The 27,486-nt window shown below is 36.1% G+C and overlaps 2 protein-coding genes, 6 non-coding genes and 1 pseudogene across 8 annotated transcripts; 1 reads left to right on the top strand and 8 right to left on the bottom strand.

Annotated features, from left to right (window-relative positions):
• The first annotated feature begins 523 nt into the window (after nt 1-523).
• LOC143563411 (adenylate kinase 4-like) lies at nt 524-4,373 on the top strand. Its single transcript, XM_077050956.1, has 6 exons — nt 524-721; nt 2,638-2,783; nt 2,866-2,985; nt 3,062-3,229; nt 3,312-3,401; nt 4,141-4,373. Exons 1-6 carry the CDS (start codon nt 613-615, stop codon nt 4,237-4,239), a joined length of 732 nt encoding a protein of 243 aa, XP_076907071.1. The 5' UTR covers nt 524-612; the 3' UTR covers nt 4,240-4,373.
• A 1,029-nt stretch (nt 4,374-5,402) lies between these two features.
• LOC143563415 (U1 spliceosomal RNA) lies at nt 5,403-5,563 on the bottom strand. The gene has a single exon (XR_013140666.1). It is a non-coding gene; the product is annotated as a U1 spliceosomal RNA (small nuclear RNA).
• Nucleotides 5,564-9,414: 3,851 nt separating this feature from the next.
• LOC143563417 (U5 spliceosomal RNA) lies at nt 9,415-9,534 on the bottom strand. The gene has a single exon (XR_013140668.1). It is a non-coding gene; the product is annotated as a U5 spliceosomal RNA (small nuclear RNA).
• A 2,151-nt stretch (nt 9,535-11,685) lies between these two features.
• LOC143563416 (U1 spliceosomal RNA) lies at nt 11,686-11,845 on the bottom strand. Its single transcript, XR_013140667.1, has one exon. It is a non-coding gene; the product is annotated as a U1 spliceosomal RNA (small nuclear RNA).
• A 1,391-nt stretch (nt 11,846-13,236) lies between these two features.
• On the bottom strand, nt 13,237-13,356 carry LOC143563414 (U5 spliceosomal RNA). The gene has a single exon (XR_013140665.1). It is a non-coding gene; the product is annotated as a U5 spliceosomal RNA (small nuclear RNA).
• A 1,144-nt stretch (nt 13,357-14,500) lies between these two features.
• Nucleotides 14,501-14,661, bottom strand: LOC143563413 (U1 spliceosomal RNA). Its single transcript, XR_013140664.1, has one exon. It is a non-coding gene; the product is annotated as a U1 spliceosomal RNA (small nuclear RNA).
• Nucleotides 14,662-16,313: 1,652 nt separating this feature from the next.
• On the bottom strand, nt 16,314-16,431 carry LOC143563418 (U5 spliceosomal RNA). Its single transcript, XR_013140669.1, has one exon. It is a non-coding gene; the product is annotated as a U5 spliceosomal RNA (small nuclear RNA).
• A 1,699-nt stretch (nt 16,432-18,130) lies between these two features.
• LOC143563394 (uncharacterized) lies at nt 18,131-20,228 on the bottom strand. The gene is made up of 4 exons (XM_077050939.1): nt 20,082-20,228; nt 19,062-19,177; nt 18,415-18,444; nt 18,131-18,326 (listed from the first exon to the last, which is right to left on the bottom strand). Exons 1-4 carry the CDS (start codon nt 20,161-20,163, stop codon nt 18,162-18,164), a joined length of 393 nt encoding a protein of 130 aa, XP_076907054.1. The 5' UTR covers nt 20,164-20,228; the 3' UTR covers nt 18,131-18,161.
• Nucleotides 20,229-22,133: 1,905 nt separating this feature from the next.
• LOC143563393 (3-beta-hydroxylase-like) lies at nt 22,134-25,226 on the bottom strand (annotated as a pseudogene).
• Nucleotides 25,227-27,486: the final 2,260 nt, after the last annotated feature.

Raw genomic sequence — 27,486 nt, 5'->3', positions numbered from 1 at the left:
ATTTAACCAATGCTTTAACAAAAGTTAATGTTAGACTCCAAAATGTTATAAATTGCAACCCACAAGTACCAAACTAGTTTGCTTTCAAAATTATCATTTTTGTCAAACCATACGAACTATTTATTCATGTAATTAACTCCAAATACTAACACACCTATTAAATAGTTATAAATCCACCTAATACCGAATAGAGGGGCACCAATACCGCCAAGCCAAAGCCCTTCAATTAGTTGATAGTCTATGTAGTAAAACTCAAATAGTTCGTATAAAGATATCAAGCCGAACCAATACCCCTTCTATTCGGTATTGTGTAATTAGTTTAATAGAAGAGGGGGTATTGATAGTCTTGAATTAATGAAACTTTGTACGAAATCAAGCCGAACCAAGCTGCTCGGTTTCAAACCAAACCAAGTTTAAGCATAAAGATATCGCTCGTTTCTTTAAATTCGATCCACTTAGTTCGGCTCGCTTTCAAACCAAACCAAGTAACATATCTAAAAACCAAAAGGAAGAAGCTAATAACATAACTTAATTCTCAAGTCTTTAAAATCTGCTGACAGACAGAATCGATTCACCGATCAATCGATTCAAAACCCTAGCATTGCAATAACAATGGCGACGGCGGCGAAATTGGAGGATGTACCGTCGGTAGATCTGATGACGGAGCTTCTCCGCCGTATGAAATGCTCTACCAAACCTGACAAACGCCTCATTCTCGTCGGTAATTATTACTATTTTATCTTCTCGATTTTGCTTAGATCCGTTAGTCATTTATGTTCAATTGATTCGAGATCTGGTTTCATAATGCTGCATGTGCTCAATTTCCTGATTCTAGGGTTTGATTTACTCATAATTTTAGGATTCTGTTTATTACTTTCATTTAGGGTTCTATCTAAGCAGTTAATGCGGAAAAATATCGGATATTGGTAATTTTATTTAATCTCATGCAGAATTTATACATATATAGCACTTTAACACTAACAATTCAGTATACTCTCTCCTACTATTAACAAATTATATTCTTTTGCAACTTGCAAAACACTAACAATTGCAAGTAGGAACTGATTAAGACTCAAAACACCAACATTAAACACTAAAAAGTTGAAAATTAAGACTTAAAACACTGATATCGGGGTGAAATATCACTGATATTTTACATGAGGACCGATAACCGAGATACCACCGAGATATCACCGATATTGACTGCACAGGGTTCTATATATTACTTCCAAGAAAATATAATATTACTGAACAATTCAACTTTGTTGCAAAACTTTAATTCTGCTGTTAGGATTGGGTTGCAAACACACACACACACACACAAATAAACTGCAGAAAAATGTACATGACGTGGTTCGGTCTAAGCTGATTTACACATAGTTCTTAAATGCGCTAGGCGCGCTCAAGGCGTAAAAAAAGCGAGGGCCTCTGAAAAAAAGCGCACTTAAATAAAATAAGTAAAAGCTGTTATATAACATTTAATATCATCTAATTAGTACCAAAACTTCTAAAATAGTCAAGATTCAATTGTAAATCCGAAACTTAAATAACAAAATGTTGAATGTAATTCCTTTGATCTCTCTTAGACCTAAGTTTCAATAGCGCTCCTTGCATTTCTTTTGTTCGGCTTTTATCTTCTCATGCTCCTATCCTAGACAATGCCGAATTGCTCGCCTAGGAACTAGAAGCGCATTTATTGAGCATCGTCTGAAAAATGGGCATAGGCGCAAGAAGCGGGGGCTTTTAATAACTATGGATCTACGTCCACGGGCTGCAACTAGGATATATTGTTATTACTCTCTGCTCTCGTGTTGATAGAATTGCAAGTGAAATAGAGACTAACTAGGGTTACAATTTACAAACTTAGGCAACAAGAAAACTTTTAATAAGAGACGTAAGGTCGGTCCAAAACCTCCCATGTCTTCCATCTGAATTAACCTACTAATTAATAACACATGTCTTTATTGGTTTTCCGTTAGTTAGCAGGGAACTTGCGAGTTTTTCATGGTTATTTCTTGAATTGGGTTGAAGTTGTATTGATTAAACTTATGTAACAGTTGTATATTATTGGAGGTAAAACAGGTTTCAGGAGCAAATACAAATACTTCTTAACATGAAAACAGTGAGAACCAATTTGCTGTTATTGTTAGGTCTGTTTTTGTAAGCGTTTGCTGTTATTTTTTGTTCGTATTTGCTGATTTTCAATTATGTATGAGACGTTATAAGTAGTATTTGATGATTGTTATTATTTTGTTGCTGATTCTGATTCTTTTGTTCTTATTATTGGGTTTTTTTCTTTGTTATTACAAGACATTGCTTATGTAGATTGGTATAGTAGTTGGTATCGTTTCCTATGTTCTCATTTTTGATAGATTGGTATTGTTTCTCACAATCTCATGCTTAGATTATTTTGTACGTGAACCCTCCCCGGTAAAACAGTGTTTTGTTTGGCTTGCTTTCTTTGGTAGTTACTGGAATGCAATATATTTTTAACATTATTTAGTGTGATAGCTATCAGTAGTTAACAAAAGGATGTGTTTTTGGCTGATATGAATGGAGTGATTTAACTTTTGTAAGTTTTGCACATTGTTTTATTTGAAGAAAAAACATAGGAATTATATACATCTTATTTTGCAGGCCCTCCTGGATCAGGAAAAGGCACACAGTCGCCAATCATCAAAGATGAGTACTGTCTGTGCCACCTGGCTACAGGTGATATGCTAAGAGCTGCAGTTGCTGCTAAAACTCCTCTTGGAATCAAAGCAAAAGAAGCTATGGAAAATGTAAACATTTGGTCCCTGTGACCCTCTATGCATATTATTCATTTAAAAACACCCTTTTTACTTACTTTTTGTTATACATTAGGGACAACTTGTTTCTGATGACTTAGTTGTGGGAATCATTGATGAAGCACTCGAGAAGCCTTCGTGTCAAAAAGGCTTCATTCTTGATGGATTTCCAAGAACCGTTGCACAGGCAGAAAAGGTATTTGCTTTTCTAAAATCAAGATTTTTTTTATTTTGATGTTTTTATATTATATAACAAGTCTATGTTTATGCAGCTTGATGAGATGCTTGGAAAGAGAGGGGTTAAAGTTGACAAAGTGCTAAACTTTGCCATCGATGATGCAATCTTGGAGGAAAGGATTACTGGCCGTTGGATTCATCCTTCCAGTGGTAGGAGTTATCACACAAAATTTGCACCCCCTAAAGTTCTTGGCAAAGATGATGTAAGAATATTATCATGTTTTCTGTTATTTTTTTATTATGGTGATAACATTTATGATCAAATTATTTATAAATTTTTTAAAGGTTACTGGAGAACCGTTGACTCAACGTAAGGATGACACTGCAGCTGTTCTCAAGTCAAGACTGGAAGCATTCCATAAACAAACCGAGCCGGTTTGTATTCTTTCTGATTTTCTGGATATTATAAGTTAATAGATCATGTTAAAAGGGGCGATAATTTCTGACACGGCCTTAACACGACACGAAAGTAATTAGTTTTTGGGTTGCCAAGTATAATTCGTTTAAAAACGGGCCGTGTCTGGTTGAACCCTTTAAAAAACGGGTTGATCCATTAACCTGGTTTGCTGTTTTCTATAATGACTTTATGGTAAAACCATAAATGAATTGATTTATTACCAAAGCTTTTATTTTTTTTCTTTCTAGACTCTTTAGTTACTATCATAAAAGAATTGATTTTCTATTTAAGTTTGTATATTTTCCTTTTCAAAGTTTTTTCTCACGTCTTTTTAGTTAATATAAGTATAAAAAGTTTGGTAGTAAATCAATTCATTTAAACGGAGAAAATCCATTTTTGAATTTTATAGGATAATTTTATTGTAGTTTTAATTTGTTTTCTTTGATAAAAAACGAAATTATCATATGAAAATATATTAGAGTTTTTTTTAACTTTGGTTTGGATGAAAAGTTTAGATTCAGGTTAAAGTCCGTCAAAACGGCTCGTGTTCGGGTTGACCTGTATTTTTATAATTTACAATTGACACATTAGTTCTTTTTAAAAGTAATGGACAAAGTATTTGAGGTCAACTCGACATAGACTAAAAAACTAAAAGTAGCATGTATCATCCTAGATCTGCTTTAACCTGTTGCACAACTTGCTTTCCGTCTCATATAGGTTATTGATTACTACAAGAAGAAGAATATTGTTGCAAATCTTCACGCAGAAAAACCACCCCCAGAGGTCACAGCCGAGGTCCAAAAGGTGCTCGCTTAAAGCCACCTGTTATCAGTTTAGTGTTTGCAGTCGGATTAAACTTTGCAGATTTGAGTCTTTTTATGTTTTGCCCTTGGTTTTTATTTATATTTGAACTCATATATGTTGTATCACGGATCAACATGTAGGATTTAATTTCACCATCGGTTTTAAACCCCACTTGTTTGGTCGAGTCCATGGAGTCCATGAATAATAGACAGATCCATAGATGCAAAATTGCTTGTTGCAAAACTACTCTATGTTCATTCTTCTAGTAATGGTTTAAACATATATTTTGAGAATGGTAACCCGTTTGACGAGGTTTTACTTTGTTGTTTAACGACCCAGTACTTATGCGTTGCTTCCGAATTGGAGGCCAAACAACTCTGAGTGGTTGTATAGTAGGCCTTAAAAGATGTGTTTTCAAGTGGTGAATTGATATCAAATAACAAAACAATAACCCCCAAGCGGTTATTATAACCAAGAAAACTACCTCAAAAACTTGATTAAAAATATTAACCATGACTCGGTTTGTACAAACTAACCCAAACTCGTTAGGCTGCAATATAAATTGTAACAATACAGGATATAATCAACTTGATATATTCGAACTCATACTTCAGGATGATGAAGTCGGAGAAAGCCATCTTCATGATGGTCATGGTGACGACACCGTCTGGCAACTAACCTCATGGCCGATGGAATTTGTAAGCAAATTTCTGTGGAGTTTGGGAAAGTTCTTCAAACAGCCATTCCATTTATGAAAGATATGCAAAATAACCTCATGAGTCTAATAAGTGAAGTTTATTGAGCTGTCCGAACCTGACAAAACTGATAAAGATAAACGGAAATGTACTTCCAATGATTTCATGGCATGTAATCCATCGGAGTTCAAGGGTGAGAGATCTTTTGATCAGTCAAAGATGGATTATTGAACCTAAAGGTATTTAAACAAAGTCAATGTGAAACATCTGATATGGGACGATGCGAAGGGTTGGTGCGCAATAACATTATTAGCGGGTAGATGTCCAGGAAGGTCTTCCAAGTGTAAACAAAAACACGTTGCATTTCTTTACAACCAAACACGAATCCGTTTACATTATGGCATAGAGTTATTAAAACTCATAATCTTCTTTTAAAGCCAAAAAGTTGAAACAAAAACAGAAACTTTAGATATGGTTTTGACGGAGGCCGCGCGAACGCAGGCCTCCACTGCCAGAAATTATGACGTAGGCTCGACCACTTGGGCCGACCTTAGGCGGGCACCCCTCCAGAGTGCAATGGAGGTCACCAATCTAGGCCATGGACCTTCTTGATCGTCCATTGACCCCGTCCAGGTAAGTGAATAACCCGAAGGTCTCTTCTATTTTTTATAGTACAACACTTATCCCTGGTTTCTTCTTCTCTCCGATGTGGGATACCCATAAATTGCTACCTACTATACTTTTCAGTTTTAACCACAACAATAGTCAAATGTACATATATTTATGTTTTTGTAATTAGCTCAGGTTCATTGTTATATCTACTATAGTAGTATCAACTTGTTTGAAGTGGTATATACTTGAGCTTTCTAGAATCTTAAAAAATCCTGTGTTTATAAAGTTATGTTTGAGTTTGAACAGTTTATAAGTTAAAACAGTGAGAGCTCAACTCTAAACAAAAGTTTCTAATAATTTCTCTCATTAATTTGTACAGTTTTATTTCATTGAAAATCAAACTGTTGATAATTTGACATTTAGTTGCTTCCACAGACCCACATATATGGCTACCTTGTGCAAAATGTAGTGTAGGTTATTAATTACTACAAGAAGAATAATGTTGAAAATCTTCACATATCACACGAGATGACAGCTGAGGTCCAAGACGTGCTCGCGTGAGACCCTTTATAAGTTTAGTGTTGGCAGTGGCAGATTTCCCCTTGGTTTTTTTTATTTATATTTGAACTCATATATCATGAGATCAACTGCTTTATTTTGTTTCTTTTTCTAATAATGGTTTCAAGAATTAACCTCAAATATGAAAATGATTTATAATATATAGAGTAAGATCACTTACCAACTACAATATATAGAAACATAGATATTACATCAATATAGCAGGTAGGCGGGCAACAAGCTGCGCCGCCACCCCCTTTTGAATTGCAAACCCTAACCTGCTAAAGACATACCCCTGCCCCTTTGGAGTCGACACATTGCTATGCACAACCTGTTGGACCCTGGTTAGGAAACGGATAGCTTCCGGTGCCAAGGAACCAAATGTATCAAAAGCCAGAGGGACAAAAACATGTTGGTTCTCTTCGCAGGCTTTAGCATGTTTCTCCACCTTCTTCGTTTCAGCCCTTTTCATTGCTTGCCCAGCTACAAACCCATTATCCCTCAAACCAGCTAAGGGAGATACCCCTGTGAGGTCAACACAAGCGTGTTTTCCCCCGGCCCAACCAAAGACGAGCAAATCTGCCGGTCGTAGAGTGGATCTCCCTTCCGAGGGGTCTGTAAGGAAGTTTACGGGGGCTTCCTTTTTAGCTGATATCCCAGCTCGCCTTAAGATGTCCCAAAGAACGTCCCGCACCCAATCATGTCGGTATTTGAACCCAGGCATCTCCTTGCAATGAACCGCATGCTCTCCGAATTTATCCAGGCAAGCCTTATGGCAGATCGGACATGTTTCGTCTTCTGGGTACATTGGGACCATCAAACGGTACTTAAGAATGGCCCTATACTCGACCGCAGACATGCTTTGGCCCAAGCCATCAATCGGGATAACGGTCAGAAAATCTTGGGCATGAGAACCTTGTAAGCATTCAATAACCGCCTTCTGTCGGGGTGACAATCCAAAAACTTCTCCCAGGCTCTGAGCGATTTTGCCAAAAAGGGCATTCGCCAAAGTTTTTTGAGGCTTTGGTGGGGCGGTGTCCATATTAGAGAAACCGCCAATGTCCAAGTCTGGGAGAGCGCCATTTAGGCGTTCCAGGGCCTGCACGTAGTCTGAGTCCAGGTCGACAACCCCGCTATTCCTTAAGATGTGATTCTGTAGCTTCCAAGACTGAGCCCTCGACGCTACAAAAGCGTAAACCCGAACATCATGAGCCGAAAGAAGGCCTAAACCCCCTAAGCGCATCGGTAAAGATGCAAGTCGCCACTGAAGATCACCAAAGAACGGGCCTCCACATACAACTATGTCTTCGATGGCTTCTCGTAGCCCCTTATCAAAACAGGATGCCGCATCATCCATCAAATGGGGGTGGCATGTTCGTAACCCAAAAAACAACCCCCATGCAAGACCTAAGCAGGAGGAGTTCGCTCTGGGGATCCCTAAGGCAAGGTAAGAGTTTCATAAGATCAACCGCACGAGATGCTCTCGCCTTGCCAACTCCTTAATAAAGTAGGGATCTCGACTAACAGCCCCTCCAAGGAGCTTTACCCCTCTCTCTGGTCTACCAATCCCACTAGGGAAGAGCCCATCTTTGACTTTCACCCCATTACACGCTGGCCAAAAAACCTCGGTTTTCTTAATATTAAGTTGCAGCCCCAATGATGGCCTTTCCGAGTTGATAATGTCTAGGGCTTTAGCGACTTCGTTGGCACCACCAATAATAGTCCTATCATCCAAGTACCAAGCATGAAATGGGAGGTTACAGTCATTTTGTACCCGGAGAACAAGAGGGTGTAATGCTAAGGCAAAGAGGAGGGGCCCAATGGGGTCTCCCTGCTGAACCCCAGTAGTAGCCCCTATACAGTCATCACCAACATACAACCTAGCCGGCTGGGCATAAAGGAACTGGACCCATAGATAGATAGACGGGCAATGATGATGAACCTCCCGGAGAAGGGCTGTGCGGTCGACCATATTGAAGGCGTTGGAGAAGTCCACGGTAAGCATAGCTAAAGAGCCGTCCGCGTGAAAGGAGTTTAGAAACCGGTTCGCGCTGTGAAGCACCGCCTTTGCCCCATTAGGGGTCCCCACCCCAAACTGAAAGTCCCCTAAATACTGGGTCATTTCCTTCCCAACCATCTTCATAGCCACTTTAGAAACCAACCTACGCCAGATAGCCTCCACAGCAATGGGCCGAATTCCATTATCCGGCTTTAATAAAGGGGTAAGGGGGGCCGAAGCAATAAACTCAGCGAGCACCTTGGGGCACAGACCCCCTAGCCATAAGTTGACGACTTCAGTGATGGCTGAGAGCAGACCCATGGAAGTCACTGATCCCTCACCACTAAGAGCGTCCAACAAGTGTTGCGCCCGCATCCTGTCTCTCCCGCATGAGGTCCCTTTAGGAAATGATCGGATACATCTAAGCACACAGTCTCCATCCACAGAGAGAGTAGGCAGGGCGACAGAGCTAGAAGGCAAGGACGGAGGCGGCACCACTGGGTGTTTATCAATGAGGGCTTTCATGGTTGAATCTCCGAGAAGGGCAACCCCACTTGAGCATAATACCTTGACTGCAGCTGTGAAATGACCATCCCTGACTTTCCTGAGACATTGTTTAATATTGAGGCTGTTTTCAGAACCCTCATCCCCTCCCACCTCTCTTTTAGAAAAAGTGCTCCCCCCCACGTTATCAAAGAGAGAAAGAACCAAGTCAGCAAAACTAGATCCATCTTTCCACACCGCAAGTGCTTGCTGAATGCTACTACATTGCAAAAACTTTCGATTCCCTGACCTGCGTTCCTGCCTAGTGGAAGGTTTCACCACCCTTAAAGTACAACGCGACAACAATAGTAATTTGACCCAATTCTCAATCGAGCCTGGTGAATCCACTACCTTGCGTAAAGCGCATGCCAAAGTCTGAGCAAACGCCAAACGACAACTTGGGGGGATGCTCTTAACAGTTTGAATTGGAAGGGAGAAAACCCGTTCCAAAAGGGATACATCCCCCAACCACTCCTACAGATGGACCTGGGTCCCTATCCACAGACACACGATTAGGTTTCTGGATCCCAACAATGAATTCTCCAGCATCTCCAGAATCCACAGAAAACGAATAGATACCATCAGCATGCTTGCACCCCCTGCTAAGGGCATGCAACGTCATGCACCTCCCACACAACCATTTATCCCCCGCCCGAAGGGCTTCCCCAACATCTATAAAATTTAATGACTTTGTGTTTTGTGTATTAAGTTATAAATTTTAAAACCTAGCACGGAATATTTTGGGATGATAAACAACTTTGAACTAAAAAAAATGGTTGGAGCCCTTCAAACAATAAAGAGTCTCTCCAAAAATAGGTGTATGCCACTTAGCACAGCGAGCACACGGTATTCTTTAGTAAAAGGCGAAAGAATAGTTCGCTTTGTACTCATTGAGTGGCTGTGTGTCTTTCATGTAACCAGCCTGCTCGCCTTAAATAATGAACTTCAGTCTTATGTTTTCTTCAATCAACCGATATGGGATGGACTGCAGATACAACTCTTTCAATTTCCGGGCCCTTTTATTGGTTCAAATTATGCGCTCCTTCCCAAAATCTTAACAATACCAATTTTGTTGAAGAATACCGAGTCCTTGTACGAGCGTCACCGATATTGGGGCTTGACGTGAGGTCGAAGACTCACTCAAAAATAAACCGAATACAACTAGTTAAATAGCGGTAAGCGGGTATCGAACACAGGGAGTTTGTGGAAAATATGTTACTAAGTAGCTTTGTAATTAATCTATATTAAACTAAATGCAGAAAATAAACTCAAGTATTTTGGTTGTTTGGTTTTGATTAACAAAAAGAACTAAAGCAATAAACGAGTTTTAAACAATATAAGAAACAATGCTCTCTCCCGATTTCAGGTTTCCAATGTTGATAAAGTTAACATTTACTTGTGAGATGAACTACACAAATACAGTTCGTGAAAATGCGTTTGGATGTGATAAAAGAGGACTAAGTACTTGGATTATAAAAACGCAAGGTTGTCACTCAATAATCAGTTTAGTATTGATAACCCTAATTCTCTTCTACTAAATCTCGATTGCATATGGCACCAAGAACGGATAGTCAAGAACACGAATTTATACCATACTAACAATTACAAAACAAACACACGATCAACATAGCAAAATAATCATAAGATCAAAATACTATCCCACAAATAACATAAACGATTAAAAAATATCCAATTGAAAACCTTACAATTCGGGAGAGAACATAAAAGAAATTAGCCGAGCATGATCCGGTTCATCATCCCTTCGATTATAGTAATCATACGAATTAAAAACACTAAATCAACAATTGGAATCACCAAACTGTTGTTCTTGGACCCAAAAATCGCCCCTAGGTCGTTCCAAAGTGTTAGATAGATGAAAAGACACCAAAAAACGGAATAAAAACAAGTATTTTCGGCATTTACAGCTCCGCACCGTGCCCCACGTTTCCCACCGTGGCCCATGGTGGTCTCCACGGTCCCCAGAACGCCACGGTACGGTGTAAACTGTCACTTTTGATCAGTTGGATCGTGGCCCACGGTCCAGACCGTGACCCACGGTGGAGCTCTTTCTCATTTTTCTTGTTTTCTTCATATCTTTCTCGTTTCAACTCCGTTTTCTTCACCGTTTTCGCCCACGTTCTCGTAATTACATCCTCTATCTTCTCCTACCTGCAATTATATGAGTAACCATAGTCAACTAATTTCACAAAATAAACCGATTGTATGCATGGTTATTAACGGTCTTATATCACTTAAGGGTCGTCCAATGGACCACCCGTCAGGGGTATCAGTTGAGGTTTAATAAAAACCGTGAGCTTGAGATCGGAGATATTGTTTGATCTATTGAATTAAATTTTCAAACACACATGTCCAATTTTAATAATACTTGGTAACTTGATTCCTTTTTTTATGCATCAGGCTCAAGCTCACACAATATTCTGATACGAACCGAATCGCTAATCAAATGGTCCAAGAAACCAGTTCTTCATTTATCACCATCATCTACCGTTTTTTTTTCTTGTTTTCTTGTTTAGCGGAATGTGACTCATCATGCTCACGATCTAACTTCTTGTTCAGGCAGACTAGGGTAAAATTGTTTTATGAAAATGGAAATATAACCAACTCATACTTAAGCCGTCATGTGCTTAACGGGACTATACCCATACCAATATACCAGATTCCTTGGTATTCCAAGTACCATATGCAATATGGTGTCACACAGATGCGTGTATATGCGTTGGCTGACGAATTGAACGAAAACACAAACATGTTGCTTTCCTTAATGACCGAACACGAATATCCCTTTGTTTAAATGTTTGTTCAGTTAAAGTTAAACAAACGAACATCGTATACCTGTATAGGCCTAATCGAGCCGTACAGAAGTTATCAAAGCTCATATAACCTCCAGTCTTAAATTAGTCTTTTTTTTCATTCTTTTAAAACATAAACATATTCTGATGTTATGTATAAAAATAAATAAAGATTTAGTCCTTTTCAAGTCAAAAATCAAAAATAAAAATAGTTTGGGAATATTTAGACATAGATATTGGATATAGGCCGCGCGAACGCAGGCCTCCACTGCCACAAATTATGACATAGGCTCGACCACTTGGGCCGACCTTAGGCGGGCACCCCTCCAAAGTGCAATGAAGGTCACCAACCTAGGCCATGGACCTTCTTGATCGCCCATTTACCTAGTCAAGGTAAGTGAGTAAGCCAAAGGTCTCTTCTACTTTTTATATGCTAGCGCTCACCCGTGGTTTCTTCTCCCCACTGATGTGGGATACCCATAAATTGCTACTTATATCTTTAATTTTCGGTTTTAACCACGACAGTCAAATATGCATATATTTATATGTTTTTGTAATTAGCTCAGGACTCAGGTTCATTTATTATATCTACTATACTATGAACTTGATTGAAGTGACAGTATGACATGTTAAGGCTTTCTAGAATCTTAAAATCTTGTGTTTATAAAGTTATGTTTGATCGTGATAGTTTTGGTTTTAGAAGATAAAAAAAACGACTTTAAAACAGTTTTTCTAAAACAGTGGGAACTCAACTCTAAACAAAAGTTTCTAGTAACTTTTCTCGTTAATTTGTACAGTGGGAACTTAGGACTCAGGTTCATTTATTTCATTGAAAATGCAGCTGCTCATAATTTAACATTTTTGCAACTTGTGCAATATGCAGTGCAGGTTATTGATTACTATAAGAAGAATAATGTTGCATATCTTCACACGCCACAATAGGTGACAGCTGAGGTCAAAACGTGCTCGCCTGAGACCCTTTTATCAGTTTAGTGTAGGCAATTGCAGATTTCAGTCGGTTTTTTATTTATATTTGAGCTCATATATCATAAGATCAACTGCTTTACTTTGTTTCTTTTTCTAATAATAGTTTCAAGAATACATTTTGAAAATAGTATTAAGTTTATTTTTTGTCTATGTGTGTGTATTAACTATTAAGTTATAAATTTTAAACATATCACAGAATATGTTGAACCAATACATTTAGCTGTAACAAATATGTGATAGTAATAAAGACAGTACCAAAACAAGAAAACATTTTTTATACAAAAATATAATTTAACTTGGGAGTTTAACATGTCAGTGACTCAGCGAAAGTGTGAGTGATCCTAAATCTATATTCATGGTGGATCTAGATACAATGATAGGGAGTTAATAAATATTTAAAAGTAATTAAACATCTTTTTTTACAAAAATATAAATAAATTTCTTTTACATAAGTATATTTTTGAAATAATGAACAAAGTGATCCTTTTAGTTGACTATCAAATAAATCAGAAAAATGTTATAAAATTGAGATTAACCACATTTAATATATGTTCAAGACACATAAGAATTCTAATCATATTTCGACTTGTAATCAATCCATATAGACCTACAAACTATAAATCAGCACTCAAAAAAGGACCTGTTCGAGCATCATTAATTAACTCCTTGTAAATCTCAATGACATACTAACCCTTCAATTGTAGAAAGAGAGTTCTAAAAGTACCAAAGATGAAGTAAAAGTTAAAACCAAAAGAATGAATGGAAGAAAATGAAATAGCAACTTTAAACTGAAAGATTTGGTTGGAGACCTTCAAATAAAGTAGGGTCTCTCGAAAAATAGGCGTAAGCCACTTAGCACAACGAGCACACAGTACTCTTTAGTAATAGGCAAAAGAATCGTTCGCTTTGTGCTCACTGTGTGGCTGTTTGCCTTTCATCTGATCAACCTGCTTGCCTTAAATTATGAATTTCAGTCTTTTGTTTTCTTCAATCAACCGATGTGGGATGGATTGCAGATGCATCTCTTTTACTGGTTCAAATCATGCACTCCCACCCAAAATCTTAACATTACCGGTTTTGTTGAAGAATACCGAGTCCCAGTCTAGTATTTATGGAAGAAATGATATTTGCTACGGAATGGAGCAAGGATTGGTGCAGTATTTTGATGGCGACAAATATTTTAAGGGATAGTGATCATACTGCATTAGAAGAGGAACCGGATTCCTTGGGATTTCTTAGCAATATGAATACATTGGACGGTCATCATGCAAGAACAACAAGAATCTTAGAGGTCTTCCAAGTATCATATGCAAAGTGGGGTCACTCAGATGCATGTATATGCGTCGGCTGGCGAATTGAACGAAAACACAAACATGTTGCTTTCCTTAACGATTGAACACGAATATCCGTGTAGTTAAAAGTTAAACAAACGAACATCATAACCGTTTATAGGCCTAATCAGGTAAGAGTTATCATACATTAGTCCTTTTTACTTTCTTTTGAAACATAAACAACAGGCTACAAGTAAACATAAATACAGATTTATCCATGCTTTAAAGAGTTAAATGTAATTAGGGGTGAGCATAAAATCGTAAAACCCAAATTGAAACCGAAAAAATCAAAAAAATCGAACTGAAAAAACCAACCCGAATTAGAAACCGTCGGTTCGGTTTTGAACTTTAGCAAAAACCGAAATATTGGTTTTGGTTCGGTTTTGTATTTTGTTAAGAACCAAAAGAACCGAAATAACCTAAACATCTTAACCGTAACCATTAAAACAAAATCTACAAATGACTTTGTTTAGTTTAAACATATGATTAATAACAAATATATTTGGTTTCTACATACGGTTAATAACTAATAATACTGGTAGTTTTAGTTTTGAATTTTGATTTATAATCTGTCTTTTATTAACTATTAATATTTGAGGTCTATATATTTAATATTATATTAATCATTAATTTAAAGAAAAATATATATCATGCCAAAAGTTTGGTTTGATTTTGGTCAAAAACCACACCCCTAAAATGTAATAAACAACAAAAGCAAAACTTTAGACATGAATATTGATAGAGGCCGCGCGAACGCAGGCCTCTGCTGTCACAAATTATGACGTAGGCTCGACCACTTGGGCCGACCTTAGGCGGGCACCCCTCCGAAGTGCAATGGAGGTCACCAACCTAGGCCATGGACCTTCTTGATCGCCCATTGACCCCGTCCAGGTAAGTGAGTAACCCAAAGGCCTCTTCTTTATTTTGTATGTTAACATTCACCCCCGCGTTCTTCTCCCTACCGATGTGGGATACCCTTAATTTGCTACCTATTTCTTTAATTTTCAGTTTTACCCACAACAATAATCAAATATACATATATTTATGTTATTGTAATTAGCTCAGGTTCATTTGTTCTAACTATTATGAATTTTATAAAGTTATGTTTGTAGGTGACAGATGGTCACTCTTCTTTTAGAAGAAAAAACTTACAAAACCACTTTAAACAGTTATAATCTTGTGTTTATAATTTAACCTTTACTTATCTATGTTAAATATGCAGCAGATTGTTGATTAACCAAATATAAACGAATCTAGATAAACACGCATTGAACGTAAAGAAGACAATTTTTGTATGTGAATGGTTGTAGTGAGAGTGAAGATAACTTGCTGCGATTTGGGCTCTCAACAGATAATCCAACCCCTCCTAGATTGTTAATGTTTCACGACTTGTCGACTTCAACATACTGCAACACGTCTTCATACTTTGCTCGTATCAAGCTTTAGTCCTAGCATAATTAGCCTGTCAGAATTAAACAAGGAAACACCTTAAGTTAAATATCATTCGTTCACAAACAATTAAATTACTATGTAATAATATATATTGATTTATTTTATCATAGAAGTGAACCTCTTTCTTCTATAAAGGCAGAAAACACAGTCCTCTTACATGATTACATCTTATTATTAGTAGCAATACATAAAACCAATATGATTTGAATTTGATTTTTTTATTAACTAGGGATTAGTAGACTTTAACATTGACATCTTACAATTTTAAAAATGCACAACAGTAGATAAAAAAAAGTTATAAACTGAACAAAATTGGTTGTAGCCTTTCTTTAAAGGACTCTCCAAAAATAGGTAAAAAGTTATAAACTGAACAAAATTAGTTGTAGCCATTCTTTTAAGGACTCTCCAAAAATAGGTGTATGCCACTTAGCACAGCAAGCACACAGTATTCTTGCTCTCTCATAATAAGAAATTCTGTCTAGTGGCATTCGATCACAGAATCCATTGATAGCTGCATAAATGACTAAAATTTGTTTTTCAATTGGAAGTGGTGCATATTGTGGTTGTTTCGGTACTTCTGTAAGCCTTGCACCTCTATTGAGTAACGCCTGAGTCGCAGCATCCAGGTCTGACCCAAATTGAGCAAGGGCGGCCACTTCGCGATATTGTGCCAATTCCAGTTTTGAACTACCGCAGACTTGTTTCATAGTTTTCAACTGAGCGGCAGACCCAACACGACTGACAGATAAGCCGACGTTAATAGCAGGTCTAATTCCGCAATAAAAGAGCTCTGTCTCAGAGGATTCAATCTTATTGGTCCTACTAATTTTTTTCTCTTTGCTTTTGCTGACTACACTCGGATAGCGAGCAGGCCTGGGCCGACCCGGAATGGGAATTAGACTTCATTCACTTGATGGGCAAAATACACTCGGATAGCGAGCAAGCCTGGGCCGACCCGGAATGGGAATTAGACTTCATTCACTTGATGGGCTTTCACCTGAACAAGGTTGTTCGCACAACAAGCACACAATATTCTTTAAAAATGCAGAACAGTCACAAAAGATAAAAAAAAGTTATGAACTGAACAAAATTGGTTGGTGCCTTTCAATAAAGAAAGGACTCTCCAAAAATAGGCGTATGCCACTTAGCGCAGCGAGCACACGGTATTCTTTAGTAAAAGGCGAAAGAGTAGTTCGCTTTGTGCTCAATGCATGGCTGCGTGCCTTTCAAGTGAACAACTTGCTTGCCTTAAATAATGGGTTTCAGTCATATGCTATATTTCACCAGCCGATGTGGGATGTACTCCAGGTACCACTGTTTTTCCTAAAATCTTTTCTACTCGGTTAATATTGCCAGCTTTAACTGAGTCCCAGCGTCGCAAGTATCTTGGTAATAGTCATGGTTTAATTAAATCGGGAGCTTGAGATTGGACAATATGAAGTCAGTTGATTTCTTTATTTATGCAGGCTCAAGCTCCCGCAAGATTCTTGAGCAATTGTTTACTCTTTGTTCATAACCAGATCATTCTCAAAACAAACACACCGATCAAAAACAATTCTGCCTCAAGAAATTGGTTTAGTTAAAGTTTTGATTTTCTAACCCGGAACTGACCAAGTACCATTTTTTAAGTTGCAAAAATTTACCTAGGACAAATCTTGTAGGGGTGTGCACCGTTACAAAACTAGACCATGTTGTAACTCAGTTAAACCGTTGCATACTGTCCCTAGTCTGGCTGCAACTCTAATTGTAAAGGTTGTATTAAGTTAACAAACCTTTGTATCCCTTCTGTCATCTGCAGTGGAGGATCCAGAAAATTTTTATACATGGGTCGGAATTTTTTGGGTTAGTACCCAGTTGACTAACGCTATATAAATTTTCGGTTCAGTCATTCGGGTTGGGTTAAATCGAAATATAATTTTCCGGTCCAATTGTTCTTGTGGGGTCAAATCAGGTCGGGTCATATAATAATAAAATAATTAAACAAAATATAATATAACCAAAATAAAGTACGTGAAATGTAATGTTTCGCAATTGAATATTAGTTTTTGTCAGAACTATATATTCAATAACTTAACCTAAAAATAAGTTCGTTTTCTTCCATTGTTCCTTAGTAAAGTTACTAAAAAATCTATATCTTTACTTTTTCCTCTTCACATTCTTAAATTTCATGGTCCATAATTTTTTTTCCATGGGAGTCGTAAATTTAAAACTATATGCATGTTCAATAAATTATTTAAATCGGATCACGTATATTCATATAGCTGTAGACAAAATATTATGTTAAAACATTAATAGAAATTATTAAAAATTTGAATATCATGCACTGAGTAAAAAAGAATAAGTTATTAATACAAAAATGAAAAACAGAAATCTTGTTTATGAATCAAAATTGATAAACAGAATAAATAAAATAATAATAGTGATGCTTATTTCTTTTTAGTCTTTAGTCTGATATTTACTCTACACTGATACACATACATACAGTCACCTACTTTTTACACAGTCAACTTTTAATTTTTCCCTTTATATATCAGGTGAGCATCTTCTTCATCACTCACATGTTGTTCCGGCGTCATCACAAAATAGAGCAAGTGACAAGACTTTTGTCTTCTAACGGTGAACACGTGATGGGGATGCTATGCCAGCTGCTTGATGAGATGTTTAAAAGGACAATGGTCAACATTACATTGGCTGTTTGATTCATGATCTTGCGATTTCGATCAGAATCCATTCCTTTTTAATGAAATACCAATGCCATAAAATTGAGATTAACCGCGATTAATATAAGTTCAAGACACATAAGAGTCCTAATCATATTTCGACTTGTAATCAATCCATATAGACCGACGGAAAATAAATCAGCACTCAAAAAGTTTAGAAACGAACTTCTATTTTTCGTGTATACAAACTATAATAAAAGAACAACAAATGTAGCAGGGCTTTTAGGTCAACAAAGGTATAATGTAAACAGATACCTGGATGATGACTCGGATGGCTGCTTTTTGAATAAATGCAATCCAACAATGTCATCTTCTTGAGACTTAACGTCTGTTTGGTTAGCGGGAGGTAATGAAACTCGAAGGTCACCAGTAATAGGGCTAAGCAACTCAATCTGTGTTGTTCACAAAACTATAGTGAGACAACTAACAATGTAAATAATTAAACATTGACTAGGATTTATGATGATCGTATGAACTTACCACGCCATTTTTCCTTGCAACAGCTAACAACTGTAAACAAAATAATATATGTTAGCTCTCAGCCACTTATGCAGCACACTATCAATATTGTTCATAATATGAAAGCTGTTATGGCCTAAACTAATCATCCTGCTATATCGCGTACTAAAACACTAACCTGCATTGTTGTGAAAATCATGACTAGACGTCGACTAATCGAAAATCAGAGGGCCAATGATTCGATTTCACCTAATCGACCCCTAAAGCGGTACTAGTCAAAACTTGGTCAAAACTGGTCAAGCTTCGGTCAAAATTGGTCAAAATCGTTGAAGTATATGAAAAACTATACTTCGAAAGATTATATACAAAATTTTATGTGTGTATCATTTTGAAAAACTAAATATAAAATTCAGATTAATGGCTAGTCAACAATACCCCACCGTCTGACTAGCGCCTAGTGAGTTCTACAACAATTACATGTGAAACACTTTTACAAAATCATCAGGATCAACTTTACGGTCGTTAATGAAATATCATATGAAGTAAGTCGGTACATACAGGATCAACTTTACGGTCGTTAATGAAATATCATATGAAGTAAGTCGGTACATACAGGATCAACTTTACGGTCGTTAATGAAATATCATATGAAGTAAGTCGGTACATACAGGATCAACTTTACGGTCGTTAATAGAAGCTGCAAGCACACACCGAGAGGCATCCGGTTCCCCCCATCTCTCTACTACCTTAGCAACTCCTCCTTGCTTACTCCGAGCTTCCGTAACTACAATCATAAACCACACATGAACAACCAACAATCTTTATTCTACACAACCAACATTTAAATATAAGATTAAATACTTCATTTTCTCAAATGCATAACGATAAATAAATGTCAAATACGATAAGAACGTGCATGAAAACTGAAAGCAAAAAAAAAATCCGTAACAAAAAACCGACAGTTCGACAGTACCGTTGGTTTCATTTTATGTTTTTTTTAAAAAACAAACTTTTGGTTCGGTTTCGGTTTTGCACGTAACAAAAACTGAAAAACCAAACCTGCCCGAATTATAAAGTTTTCATTTTTAAGTTTTACTTTAAACAATTTACAAGGATTTATTAAAATTGTAACTTAAATATGTTAGCTCAAATGTATAACAAGCAATTAGTTATATATTAACAAAATGATTTGTGCTTAAATTCATCATTTTTAGTCAACGTTTTTTCCTCCCAAAATTCATAAGCTAAAATGAAAAGACCAAAACCAAAAAAAAAAACGAAATCAAGCAGTTTTCAAGAATTAAAAAGAGCCCAAACTAAATTGTTGAATTAAACCTTATATTAAACCGTAACAAAAACCGACGGTTTAGTTTTATGTTTTTGTAAAAACCGAGCTTACGAAACCAAACCATTTTTGTAACTTTAAATTTTTGTTTTATTTTTAAACAATCTATAAGAGTTTAATAACAATGAAATTTATATATACTTTAGCTCAAATGCATAGTAACCCATTATCAATTGGTTATTAATTAACAAAATGATTTAAGCTCAAATTCATTATTTCGGGTCAATTGTTTAGACCCGAAAAAACCCGAAACCGAACGGTTTACAAAAACTAAAAAACCCAAGTTTCGGTTTTAAGTTATTCGACCTAAAATATAATAAGCTATAGTATTGTTGAATTAAACCTTTGATTAGACCAAGAACATCAAATGTTATGGCGCGAAGTGGAGGACACCCAGGGGTTTCTACGGTGGTTGTTCGTGGCATTGTTTTCCGGCAACGGAGTACGGCGGCGTGGTGGCGGAGGAGACGACGGCAGCTGCAGAATAATAAGTTTGATTAATACAAGTACATACATAATAATAATAATAATAATAATAATAATAATAATAATAATAATAAACCCTTTGGGCTGTTTTGTATAAAGCCCAAGTCCAGTAGGCCCAGAATTAAGCTTTACTTACTGTTAGGTGCATAAATCGGGTTTTTCAAATACCCGGGTTCGGGTATGAAACTGGGTTCGGGTATAACCGGTATTGGAAAATCAGGTATCGGTAATACCCGGGTCGGGTTCGGGTCCGGGTATTGTCTCTAAAAACCATACCCTATGCATCGGGTTCGCCGATTCGGGTAGGGTTCGGGTCGGGTATAGAACCGGATATTCAAAAACCGGGTATTTGAATACCCTATTTTCGGGTATTGAAAAAACCGTATTTTTGGGTTTTTTCGGGGTTTTTTCTGGGTATTTTTCAGGCATATATTGGATTTCTTTAAAAATTTGCACTTTTTAGGGATATTTTTCGGGTATACATCGGGTAGTTGAAATACCCGGTTTCGGGTATTGGAAAAACCCGGTTCCGGGTATGGAACCGGTTCGGGTTTTCGGGTATTACAGGGTAAAAATCGGGTCTGGTTCGGGTTCGGGTGTTAGTACTGAAATGCATACCCTATCCGTACCCTACAGGTCGGGTACGGGTTCGGGCATTAAAAACCCGGGTTTTTATTTCGGGTCCGGTTCCGAATTCGGGTTTTTTATGCACCTCTACTTAATGTGTTAAATAGGTTAATAGGTTGGCATCACATGTTTGTGACTCATATAATTTTAATAGTTTGTTGTTTTATAAAGGTAGATTGGATTTTAGTGATCCCTCTTCTCACAGTTGGTCGGTAATAGTTCCACTAGGGAATATTGTTGCTACCATTTTCACTATTTTTCTTCTTTGCTATTCTGTTTTAAAAAAAACCCAACTCCGTTAAGTTTTATGCTAATTTTGAGTTGATGTTTTAAAGATTATGATTGGAAGTAGGATGCAAGTCGATTGATTTAAGCTTACCTCAAAACGGCGCTCCAAACAACGATTAAGATTAAGTCTCTTTTAAGTGGTGTGTCGGACATGACTAAATATTGTCATTTGTTTACTTCTTTCTCATGATTTGCGGGTGATTGTTACCTCCTTGAGAGGTCACCTCAATATTGGGCTAGTTGTATGGGTATTTGATTAACAATAGTCGATGTAATTAGCGATCCCTATAAATACTCTAAAACCCTCTTAAGATATGAGCTTATTGAATGCTCACTTAAGTACTTGAACCTACCACATTCTCATGCCGTAGGGTGATCAGGGTTAGAAAAACGTTTGTTATTGTTTTGTAGGATCACGTCTCAGTTCAAGAAACATGATCTTAGATTGATTCAACTCTTATTATACTTGAAGTTGAAAGTGATGATACCAACAAGTAAGAAATGTTTTTGTTAAGATACTATTTTGGCATAAATTTATCATCAACATGTTATAAAAATATTGTTTTTATTTAGCTAGCTCCCTTCTAATTCTTAATAAAATTTTATGACAATTTAGCTATAGAATATATATGTTTCAACACTTATATATCTAAAATCTAAACTCTTTAATAAAAACCTACAATGTTTTGCCAATTGTCACTTTAACATTAATCTACACAATCTAAAAACAAAATCATTCATTATAATTTGAAAGACGAAATTAACTAAATAAGTATTTGAATGGTTGTCTCTTAACAATGCATGATAAGCTTATTGTACGATTTTTGTATTTCGCTTAATTATTAATTATTTGTTTTTCCTTACACAATACACACAGTGCAGTATACATGTCTTAAGCTAGTATACATATCTAACATAAAATACAACGGTTATTACAATATATATATATATAGAAAACAAAGCTTCTTCATAACAAGCCCTTGCAACAATCGAATTACTCACAAGGAATTAGTTTGACAAGTATAGGGAGCTTCCTTCGAACGGTGGGACCATCTCTGTCTGTCATATCCAAACCCTCTTCGCCAGGCAATGCAAGTTCAAACTTATACACTAAATTTGCTAAAGCAAGCTCATTAATAGCCATTGCAAATTTAATACCGGGACACCCTCGTCTTCCAGCACCAAATGGTATCAGCTCGAAATGAAAACCTTTATCATCTATAGACGTGTTCAAAAACCTCTCTGGCCTAAACTCTTCATGTTCTTCCCATACTGAAGGATCTCTACCTATCGCCCATGCGTTAATCATCACTTGTGTACCTGATGGGATGTCGTAGCCAAGCAGTTTGACATCTTTTGTAGATTCACGGGGGACGAGTAATGGAATTGGAGCATGAAGTCGTAAGGCTTCTTTGAGAACCGCTTTTAGGTAAGGCATTTTGTCTATATCGTCTTCGGGGATCATTGGTCTTCCTTGTCCTATTTTGTGTGTTTCACGTTGCAATTCTTTCATTGTACTTGGGTTTCGTAATAGCTCGCTAATTGCCCAGTCTAGGGTGGTGGATGTGGTATCAGTGTCAGCACCAAATATGTCCTAACAATAATGAATGAAATTATACATATATAGGTGATTAGTTAATAAAGAACACAATATATGCACGTATATGATATCTCAATTCTCAAATGAAAACTAACAAAATTGAGATAAAAAGTAGATAAAAGTAATGTAAAAAGAAGTTGGTTTTAATTTAAAAAGTTAATTGATATAAGGAAAAATAAAAATATAAGTATTTAACTTTTAATTTTTAAAACTTCTAATCTCTAGAATCAAAATATTAACATTTATAAAATTGTTAAACGGGTTAACAGATCAATCCACTTTTTAATAAGTCGGGTTCGAGTTGACTTGTTTTTTATATGTGTTAGGTTTGGGTTGACCTGATTAAGAAAACTTGTCGTGTCAGCCAACCCAAAATCTATATTTTTTTCATGTCGGGTTTTGGTCGTGTCGGCAATTGACACCCTTAATAACATCTCATTAAATTAAAAATTAACCTCATAAAATATTTGATATGAAAAACCTACAAAATAGGGATATACTAAAAAATAAATTTCAATTTTTTTAAAAGATATTATTTATAATAAAAAAAATTATAGTAAAAAAATAAGTGTGTCATGGGTCTCACCAAACCTTGATAGCTTTTAAACCGGGGTATAACATCTCATTTATTTGTGAAACTGTTTCATCATCAAATTCTAAATATATTATTAACTTCGTTACAATAAATAAAATTAAATTCAAAAAAATATAAATATTATAAACAAATAATATAAAACAACCCCATATGAGAGATAAAAGCTAGTAATTTATAAGGATTAACATGTTCGTGACACATCATCAAAATTGTATTCTTTTATAGACTATAGAGTATATTTAGATATTTGAGGTATAATCACAACCTTACCAACATCAAATATGCGCCTTCAACTTGATACAGGTAAATAATTAATGGTGTAAGTGTATTCGCATCTTATCCCTCGTATTTTGTAAGGGATGCTATTATAATGTACGTAATGGTTTAAGGTGTGTGAGATGAGGAAAAAGAAAAAATACAGTGATTTTTCTGTATATTTAAAAAAGTTACGGTTCATTTTTTTATAATTTTTTTAATACTTTTTGAAATTGGATGTTAGAGGAGAGACAAAAGATAATTATAAAGATATAAAATATATTTTTTAATTGTAATGAGAGAAAAATTTAATGATTTTTATGTAATTTTAAATTTGAAGATAATAAAAGAGACATTAATAGTAATACTTTCCTTCATGCATATATATGAGAGCCAAGAGAATGACAGAGGTACTTTTACGTAGTGCTAAATGGGCGTTACATGCATGAAAATTAGTTTTGATGCATGAATGGCCAAAATGATAAAATAAAAACACCACATTTTTGAACTTCTTCAATCATTTTTTTAAACTCAAAAATTTTATATGCATTGTTGTTCTTAAAAAAACATGTATGTATGTATGTATGTATAGAAATCTAATTAGAGAAATCTTACCACCATGATAGCTTTAATCGTATTTCTTTCAAGACAAAACTCCGTTGAATTATTTCTTTGAATTTGTAATAAGATATCAATAAAATCTTCGCTTTCGACATGAAACCCCTTCTTGTTTTCGTGTTCAACAATGGCACCCTCATAAAACTCATCAATTTCTTTAGAAAGTTCATCAGCTTCTCGATGTAATCCCGTCAATCTATCCACCCAAGCTAGTGAGGGAATATAAGTCCCAACAGATGGTTCAGACAACTTCTTAATCCCGTCTATTATGTTCTTAACCTCTGTCCCTTCATATCTCCTCCCCAAAGCCACCCTACATATCACATTATTTGCAAGTGATATAAGCAACTCGCTCAAATTAATAACCGGTTCATTGGCTTGTTGAATCTTTTTGATCAATTGAGCCACCTCATCTTCTCTCACTTTTCGATACGACTGAACCCTTTTGTTGCTTAAAAGATGGAGTACGGAAATGCTTTTCACCTCCCTCCAATACTCCCCATATTGGGCAAAAGCTATATCTTTAGAGCCATAAGTGATTCTATTAGGGATGTTTAAAAATGGTCTATTTGAGAAAACAATATCATGGGTTTTCATAATCTCTCTAGCTGCCTCAACAGAAGAGGCCAAATAACCGGCACGGTACTAAAGTGAAGCAGCATGAGTGGACCATAGGTTTGAGCCATGTTCTGAAGAACACGATGCGCACCCAATCGTAATTGGTGAAGGTTTCCTATTAGTGGTAACTTTGGTGGAGATGGTGGTAGGTTTTTAGGAGATTTTAAGTTATAAAAGTATGATCTCAAAAGAAGTAAGCCGACAAGTAAAGGAAAATAGTAGAAGAGAAAAACTTGTAGGTCGAAAGGCATTTTGTTGTTTTTGCTAAATTTAGAGACTAGAGAGAATGTTATTTGTGTATGCTTATGTTGCATGACATATTTATTTATATGAAAATCAAAGTAACTACTCCAAATTTAATTATAAAATGGTATAAATATGTCAAAAAAAGAGTCAGCTGCAAGATACCTTGTCATATTAATTGCAAAATACCTTGTCATATTAATTATTATAGGCAAATATATATTAATATAGGCAACTATATATTAGGGTGAGAGGATGCTACCCTCAAGTAACTCACTTTCCATCAATAATATCTACACTCTAAATTATCTATTATCTATATAGATTAAAATCAAATTGTCGGTGCCACAAGTGCTTTTTAAGACATTCAATACGACGTTTTATAGAATAAATTTCAAAGTTTAATCAATATGTTAGTTTGGTTTAATGGTTGAGGAGGTTGTATTCAATTCCATATGTGTAGGGTTCGATCTTTGCTGCCAGCAAGTTTTTGTTTTGGTTATTTGATTGTTTTATTACTTTTTTTATTTTTTGTTTTAAATGTATTAATTGCTTTATATTAGTTTAATTCTTCTCAGTTCTTTAATCATGTTTTAAATATGATAATTTAACGAATTTTTTTAAGGTTTAGTTTTCGTACACGTAATGAGCCTAACTTATACCAATTGAATTCACGTTGATTCGTCCTTGCGACGTTCGTGCTTCAAACAGTTAACTTGACAGAATTTTTAATTTACTCATGTTAACATTTTGTATCATTGGCTATACGAGTGTCTATAATATTATGAGTGTATACAAATTTATTTTTTGGGTTTAATGCACCACATTCATATCATTTTATTTAAGGTGTATGTATTATGATACTGTTTTAGGCCTTTGCAAAGTTATAGTTTTTGATTTAGTGTTGGTGATGTATAAACTTAAATGATACCAACCAAATTTGTGTCCCACCGCCGCAACGTGGCGAGCCCGAGCATCAAACGTGTGCATTCTTTTTTTGCTTTTTTTGTTTTAGCTATGGTACCATAACGAATGTAACCGAAACCAACTGAAGCCACGTTGACTCGCCACTGCAACCCCCAAATTTTACAGACGAAACGTTTTTAAAAATGATATCGTAAGTTATATGAGTTTCATTTTTTCTTCCGTTCCAAAACCGTAACGAATGTGACTAATACCGACCCAACTCGCTGCTGCAACACTCAGGTTTTACCGACCGAATGCACGTTAATGCATCGCCGCAACGCGGCGGGTACATAACTTTTATATAGTAAAACTAAAATTTGGCGCCGCATAATGTTATTTGGCTTGAGATATTTATTTTAGATATTTTCAGACAAATACAATATTAAAGCTTTGGTCGGGTAACAACTTTGTTGTATGTGTGGTTATCTAATTTTCCGTGCAGGTTCAATTCTTGGTTATGTTTGGCTTATTTTATTTATTTTTTCCCAGTTTTTATTTTGTGATTTCAGATGTTGTGGTTAGTTATTTTGGTTCTAAAACTTTATTCTTATTCAATAATTTGGTGGTCCCAAGCGTATTGGTGATTTGGTTGGTCGCATAGCGAACGTGACGAGAACCGTCATAACGTCATTTTTTGTTTACGTAGCGGAACAAAGTGAATTCGTGTAAGCTCATTGCATCAACGTCCGGGACTGATAATGCTAGGGTTTTGATGCCATTTGGTTTTTTTGTTTTAGTTCCGGTACCATAACGAACGTAACGAAAACCGACCGGATGTATTTATTTTTTATATTTTGTTTTGATTCTGGTACCGTAACGAATGAGAAACAAACCAACCAAATTCACGTAATGTCACTGCCTTTTGTTTTAGTTCCAGTGCCACCGTAACGAAAATCAACCAACTGCCATTTTTGTTTTAGTTCTGGTATCGTAAGAAAACGACTGAATTCACGTCAACTTATCATCTCAACGCCCAACACCGACAACGCCTGAGTTTTACCACCACTTTTCTTTTTGATTTTTTTAGATTAGTAACAAATGCTTTGTTTTTTTACCGAACTCGTGTCTACTCATCGTCACAAAGTTTGTGACTGACAATGCTCGGGCTTTATCAATTCACTGCGCAACGTCCAGTACCGACAACGCTTGGGTTTATCGAACTTAATATTAGTTCCGGTACCGTAACAAATGTAAACGAAATCGACAACATTCGCGTTGACCAATTGTCGGAACGCTTGGATTTTTACCAGCGCTGTGGTTTTACCGACTCACCACAAAAATGCCCAAGTATGAGTCGTCTCGTCGCTGCAACGATCGGGTTTTACAAACACTCGGGTTTACCAACCGAATATATATTGTTTTAGATGTGTTAACAAAAAAATTATAATATGTAGGAGTGTCGTAGAGTCACCTTCTCAGTGTTTGCGACTAATCGACGTCACATCATTGGCT

The sequence above is a fragment of the Bidens hawaiensis genome, unplaced genomic scaffold (assembly GCF_021521415.1).
Source record: "Bidens hawaiensis isolate Kalapana, Puna unplaced genomic scaffold, B.hawaiensis_p1.1 tig00021378_1, whole genome shotgun sequence".
NCBI lineage: Eukaryota > Viridiplantae > Streptophyta > Magnoliopsida > Asterales > Asteraceae > Bidens > Bidens hawaiensis.
The sequence above is the reverse complement of the archived record's forward strand: the minus strand, read 5'-3'. Positions and strand labels throughout refer to the sequence as shown.

What these genes read in the sequence shown, in the direction of transcription:
- LOC143563411 (XM_077050956.1), top strand. Translation starts at nt 613, where the DNA reads ATGGCGACGGCGGCGAAATTGGAGGATGTACCGTCGGTAGATCTGATG. An exon ending in CAAAAGAAGCTATGGAAAAT is followed by an intron (nt 2,784 to 2,865) that starts GTAAACATTTGG and finishes GTTATACATTAG; the next exon opens with GGACAACTTGTTTCTGATGA. An exon ending in AAGTTCTTGGCAAAGATGAT is followed by an intron (nt 3,230 to 3,311) that starts GTAAGAATATTA and finishes AATTTTTTAAAG; the next exon opens with GTTACTGGAGAACCGTTGAC.
- LOC143563394 (XM_077050939.1), bottom strand. Translation starts at nt 20,163, where the DNA reads ATGCCACGAACAACCACCGTAGAAACCCCTGGGTGTCCTCCACTTCGC. An exon ending in ACGACCGTAAAGTTGATCCT is followed by an intron (nt 18,445 to 19,061) that starts GTATGTACCGAC and finishes TTTTGTTTACAG; the next exon opens with TTGTTAGCTGTTGCAAGGAA. An exon ending in TTGCAAGGAAAAATGGCGTG is followed by an intron (nt 18,327 to 18,414) that starts GTAAGTTCATAC and finishes TGAACAACACAG; the next exon opens with ATTGAGTTGCTTAGCCCTAT.